General features: G+C 31.1%; 1 protein-coding gene across 2 annotated transcripts; it reads right to left on the bottom strand.

The window, feature by feature from the left end:
• LOC118054172 (vacuolar protein sorting-associated protein 32 homolog 2) lies at nucleotides 1-2,943 on the bottom strand. Of its 2 annotated transcripts, none has more exons than XM_035065647.2 (8): nucleotides 2,758-2,943; nucleotides 2,515-2,636; nucleotides 2,188-2,287; nucleotides 1,478-1,563; nucleotides 1,277-1,368; nucleotides 838-952; nucleotides 528-714; nucleotides 1-327 (listed from the first exon to the last, which is right to left on the bottom strand). In XM_035065647.2, exons 2-7 carry the CDS (start codon nucleotides 2,584-2,586, stop codon nucleotides 532-534), a joined length of 648 nt encoding a protein of 215 aa, XP_034921538.1. In that variant the 5' UTR covers nucleotides 2,587-2,636; nucleotides 2,758-2,943; the 3' UTR covers nucleotides 1-327; nucleotides 528-531. The 2 variants fall into 2 exon arrangements, with proteins under 2 accessions (XP_034921538.1, XP_034921536.1); XM_035065645.2 differs by having other exon boundaries at nucleotides 2,515-2,639.
• Nucleotides 2,944-6,372: the final 3,429 nt, after the last annotated feature.

Genomic DNA, 6,372 nt, shown 5'->3' on the forward strand with positions numbered 1-6,372 from the left:
GGACACAATATGCATTTATTCACTATATTTTAAACGATAATTAAAGGTAACCAAGTTGGTGACACATAATAAGAGAAAATTAGTCAAAGAATCCCCTTGCTGAGAAAGAAATGTTAAAGAGTAAAAGTGATCCCAAACACAATAAAAAAGCTTCAAACGGCAGGATACAAATTTTAAGGGGAACTAGATTCAGTTTACGCAATCTTTTATATACATTGTCTATTCACTCCTCGATGCACACTGGATGTGTGGGAGTAGCAGCAGCAGAAACTCCATAATACAGCATGGACACTCTATAAATAATCTCTTTGTTCTGGAACATGGTACCTGCAACAGCCAACTACGAAAATCAACTCTACAAAAGTACTTGCTCACACTGCAGCAATATTCAACTGCATTCATGTGTTGTTCAGTGCATCCAATTGCAGTCTACTTTTTCTTTATGGTTTAGCCATCAACTACCAGGTAGTGTATAATGTCTAAAAAGAAGGATCAAATCACATTTTACGAGCAAACAAAAAGTAAACCTGCTCAGAGTGCCATCTCAGCTTGCAAGTCAGCAAGTTCTTCTTCCTCTGCGGTGCGTTTTTGAGGAGCTGGTTTCTTGCCAGCTGGGACGTGCACTGGAGCTGCTGGAGCTGTTGTTGCTGGCTGAAGAAGCTGTTCTTCCAATTCCGCTCCCTCCAGTTCTTCAAGTTCTGCCTCCAATTCATCCTGAAAAGGTCCAACTATTTAGATGCTCTGCCAGATGAAAACTTGTGTGCAATTTGGAGAGATATGCTCTCATAACAGGGTTTAAAATTGAGAGAATTAAAATTTTCCTTGTAAGACACTGACCTCATCAAAATCAGCTGCAGAACCAATGGGGGTTGATAATGCTTCTTGAATCTGTTTCATGTTCTCTGTCTGCTCATTGATCTCATCCATTGTCTTGTCCACATCATCAATATTCCTATAATCCATCATTTTCACATATATTAATCACATGTACCGTACATCTTCATTAATCAGATATCACAACTGCAAATAAAATGGAATGGCACACCAAGTTGAAGCCAAATAAAGATGGTGTTTCCTGTTAACAGTCATTAAAAAAGAAACACTTAAATTGGACAATAGACCGAGAATCGTAAATATTTTCAGGGTGAAACAAGCATTATAAATTTACAATTTGGGCACAGCAACCAGGAAAGTGAAAATATTGCAACCAAAGACAATAAGCAAACCATGAGTGAAGATTCCACTAATAAGTTTAACTGATATAATTGGTACATACGTTGCTTTCTGCATTGCCTTCATAGCAGATGCACCAGTTCTTAATGCATCTACAGTTTCAGTAGTAGCTTTTGCACCTTCTAGCATTATCATCTGTAAAATTGACATCCAGAGCACAAAATTTAAGGCTCTACCATTCAACCTAAACAGATTTATTAAGATACAGTTGAAAACAAAAGCAATAGTAAGAACACCAGCTGACCTGATCATGAATACGTAATTGAAAGTTTCCAAGTTGTTCTATTTGCTGCTCATACAGCCTCTTCCTCTTCAAACATTGAATTGCAGCTGGAAAAAAGCATCATCAATCAGTATTTGACTGAAAAGAACCCAAATTCTGTAAATAATGCTGCACAAGGATTTGTTTTTAAGATATATATATATTCATGTAATCGATGTCTGTACAGGGAAATCATTAACAATGGTTCTTCACTTAATTACAGTATCAAGATGATACTCCACATCCATAGTCACAGCTTCAACAATCCACGATGCTAAAACATAGAAGCACGTCAAAGTCTAATACTGCTAAGTAGAGTTACGAATTTCAATAAAGGATTTTTTTTCCTAGACAATATTATCTAAGTAGTACAATTAAAAGAAATATCAATGTCCAAAGTGAATATCAGAAACATGAAAATCAATGAAGATATGAAATCTAGAGTTGGATAACTGAAAGTCTCTTGATGTTCCGTGCAAAAACACAGAGGGGACAATGACAGATAAAAAATGCAGATGAAGTATCTATTTAGCAATAAAAATGCAAAGATATAAAACAGCAGCATATATCTGCCAATTTTCGGTAGCCCACCAAGTAGACTTGCATATGGATAACACAAAGGAAAAAAATAATAATTAAAGGAAACGATCAAACCAACCATAAATGGTTACTATGATGTAGCATTATCATACCCCTTTTGTTCTTCCCTCTAGTGTATTCCTTAGCCTTTTCAACTTCGGCCGCTGCCTTTTTAACTAGAACCTTCTCCTTTTTCTCGAGCATTTCAAGTGTCTATATAGATAATTGACAGCTTAGTTGAAAAAAAAAAAAAAGGAATATTTTTACAGTACAAATAAAAAATCCAATCAACACATAAATATTAAACCTGGTTGAATCAATCATAAACAATAACAATCTAATAATAATAAAAACATGTACACAATAATAATTAATTTTTTTTTTTTAAATGAAATCTATCAAACTACGGGGAAAAAAGAACATAAATAAAGGGAAATAACCTCGTTTAATTTGTCTAACGAAGTAAGGGCATTGGTGTCCTGCTTAGGTTTTCCGAATAAGCGGTTAAACATGGTGGATTGTGTTAGGTTTAAGAACCCTGCCTGCCCGTCTGCCTCGCGATCTACTATATTGCAAACACAAAATTCAACGTTAGAATGTCAAATCAAGCCCCAATTCCAAGAATCAAGACCGATCGATCGACAACAAACTCAATTCAATAAGAGATAATGATAGAAACAGACCTGTGAAAATCGAATCGAGGAAGATCGAATTCAGATATTAGGGCTTTTGATGATGGACACGTTGACGAGAGAATACAGAGAGAGAGAGAGAGTGAGAGAGAGAGAGGGGCAGGTTTTGTTTTGGGGAATTTTTTTTTATTTTATTTTTTATTTCCCTGAAGCGTGAAGTTCTTGTGTAGGAGAGGCGAGGGGAGCTGTATGGCTGGCCTGTTTCTTCACGGCGTTTCAGGTCATTTTCTTTTGTCGGTCCCACTTATTATTATTATTATTATTATTATTATGTAATAAAATCTGTAATTATATATGAATATCAGTTATAATTTAGGGTTTTCAGTACATATGAATTTTCTGATGTATTTTAATATTTTTATTATTTTTTTTGTATTCTTAGTATTGAAAAATTTATTAATTTTTTCTAAAAATTTTTTTTTCTAGATATATATATTCTTACTTGTTTTTTTTTTTTTAACACATTATCAGCATGATCACTCTAATTAATTTATATTGAAATCTTGATATATATAAAAGTCTATGTTACACGGTTTATATAATTTCAATATTTTTTTCTTTTCATTAGTGTTCATATTTTATGGAATATATTTGGTTTTGTGACTTATTTTGATAAATTTTTCTTTTTTTATTATTCATCAAGATTTGAAGTTTTTTAAGAACTAGTATTGTAAGTTCCTAAAGAACTAAATAAATTAAATATAGTTCTTGAAGAACTAGTATTTTTAAAGAACTAAATAAATAGCAGTCTTAAAAGAATATATTTTTTTTTATATTCATGATTTTATTTAATAAGTTATTTTCTTTTATATATATATATATATATATATATATATATATATATATATATAGATAGATAACATCAAATCTAATGAAACTTGAATTTGCCACTCTTGATATCTTTGAGAATAATTATTTATCATGGATCCTTAATGCTGAGATTCAACTACAAGCTGTAAATCTTGGAGACACCCTTAAAGAAGAAATTAGTATATCCTTGCAAGTTCGAGCAAAAATAATGATTTTTATTTGCCACCATTTCCATGAAGAATTAAAAATTGAATTGTAAACCCCAATTTTGTGTGTGTGTGTGTTTGAGATTAAAAAATAATGGTCTCTAGAATTGAGTAAATTAATTGATATGATTTGTAAAGTATGAAATATGAAAATTTAAATTTTTGATGAAAAATCACAAACCGAATAATTTTACATTGTAGCCCATAACTTTCAATTTAATCATCAAATTAAATTGAAATTTTGTGTTGAGTCTTATAAAATATTATTTTAACTTAGGTTAAAGTTTCATAATTTTTGGAGTATGATAAGATTTTTTTTCCAGATAAAAGAACAAATGGCACAAATGAGTGTCTAAAAATTTTTTTAGGGACCAAATTAAAAATTTACCCAAAACAACCCTTTTTATAAGCTGCCAACAACGAAAAAAAGAGAGAGAGAAAAGATGGAGTGTGCAGTCGGTCAAGAGAAGGAAATGTGAAAAGAGGGCTTTTGTCATCTTTCATGGAAATTGCTTGCAAAATAAAAAACAAAGTGTAAGTTAGAAAGAGTGTTAAGTAATTAAAGAGAGGGTTTGATACATTAAAGAGCCTAGAAGGAGTTTAAAGATTTTAAGTGTGCTTTTAAAGAAGGAAAAAAATTGAGTTTAAAGAGAAGTGTTAAGGAGAACTTGATTCTACTTGTTTTGGCTTTTGATTCTTCATTCCTTAAGGGTAAGAAAACTCTCCATAATGATTCATTATGTTGTTTTTCATGTTTGTTCTTGGATTGAGTAGAATTGGTACTATGTGAAGGTGGGTTCTTGATGTTAGGGTGGTTTGAATGCATGAATTTATGTTAATTATATGTTGGTTGAGGGAATAAATGCTTGAGCTTGTCATTAATTAGGTTAATGTGTAAAAAACAAAAAGGATGAAAAAGAAGAAGAGAAAAGAAGATGGAGGGGAGATAAAGAGTGGTTTCCACCTTGGATTTGCTTTTGATCCCTTATTATGTTATGAGTAAATATGATCTTATTATGTTGATTAGTGAAATTTTATACATTAATGCTTAGTTATTACTATATGTGATTATGGAAATTTTAGATAAATAGAAATTGTGGATGTATTTTGTGAAGTTGTGCTATAGTATTGTATATTGGCATGAAAAAAAAATAAAATAAAATAAAATAAATGGGTTAAAGTTAATAAAGTGAAAAGTTGGAGAATTATCATGTCACCATTTTTACTTGAATTTCGGCAAGGGTAAAGAATTTTGAGGGGTGGGTTGAATTGATGTAACTTGAAATTTTTCATATCTTAAATGGATGAATGAATTTGGATGACATATTAAAATTTAGAGTAGAAAGGAATTTATCCTCCTCTTAGAAAGGTGATTTTGGCCATGAAAAAAAATAATAATAATGAAATGTTGTGTTGAATTAGGTGTAAAGGAATTAAATTCCTTATAGTTATTGGGAATTTTTTAAAATAATATAAGATTCCCTTATAATTGAGATGAATTAAAATTTTAGGTGGATGTAACATTGTAAGAATTATTTGTGGAATTATTAAAGAACATGTAAAAAAAACTAATGATAATAATTCCGGGTATATAAATAGTATTGATAAAAAATTTTACTATGTGGAGAAGTTTTAAGTAAATTATTGGATGATGAAGTGTTGAAATCTTGTAATCTTTTAAATGAAACAAGAGAGGTTGGAGACTCCAAACAGCAACAAGGAGTTACCAGTCGAGCATCACCAATAGGTAGGTGTCCGACATCTTGAGTTTTTATAGAGAGATTAATTGAAAAAACATGTGTTAATTTTAATAGAAATTTTGTAATTTATATTTTGATGTAAATGTCTGAACTAGTGCTCGGTAAATGGGCGAGTGAACTAATGCCCAATAATTGGGCAAGTAAACTAATGTCCGGTAATTGGACTGATAAATTAGTGCCTAGTAATTGGGCCTAATGCCTAATAATTGGGTGGATGAACACATTTAGACGGATGAACTAATGCTCGGTAATTGGACAGGTAAACTAATATCCGGTAATTGGACGAATGAATTAGTGCGCGGTAATTGGGCCTAATGCCCAGCAATTGGGCAAATGAACACATTTAGACATATGAACTAATGCCCAGTATTTGGGTGGGTGACTAATGCTTGGTAATTGAGCGGATGAACCAGTACCTAGTATTTAGGTGAATGAATTTGTGTCCCTAATAAGGGAGTAGCACTCCCGTGAAATGGCTAAGATTGGAATGAATTGAATGAATATGAAGGTGTAAGATATTAATGATTCATAATAAAGTATATACAAAAATTTTTTTTTTTTATGGGTGTAGTGAAATGATACATTGCATTTATTGATTATTATGTTGATAAAATGTTAATTTTATTTTCAGGATCCTTGTAGTAGTAGAATAGATCATGTTTGAATATATGACATGTTTTGTGTATATATAATGATCAACATGTATTTTGGGATTAATGAATAATGTAAAAGAGGCTGAATGAACCTTTTTATTTGTAGAATAAAATTGTTATATGTAATTAATGTGAATGCCCTATTTAAAAATATTTCTGTGTTATATTAAGTATTTG

The sequence above is a fragment of the Populus alba genome, chromosome 18 (genome assembly GCF_005239225.2).
Source record: "Populus alba chromosome 18, ASM523922v2, whole genome shotgun sequence".
In the NCBI taxonomy this organism is placed as follows: Eukaryota; Viridiplantae; Streptophyta; class Magnoliopsida; order Malpighiales; family Salicaceae; genus Populus; species Populus alba.

Coding starts and splice junctions, on each gene's coding strand:
- LOC118054172 (XM_035065647.2), bottom strand. CDS start 2,586: ATGTTTAACCGCTTATTCGGAAAACCTAAGCAGGACACCAATGCCCTT. Junction 2,288..2,514: donor CGTTAGACAAATTAAACGAG/GTTATTTCCCTT, acceptor TTATCTATATAG/ACACTTGAAATGCTCGAGAA. Junction 1,369..1,477: donor AATTACGTATTCATGATCAG/GTCAGCTGGTGT, acceptor TCAATTTTACAG/ATGATAATGCTAGAAGGTGC.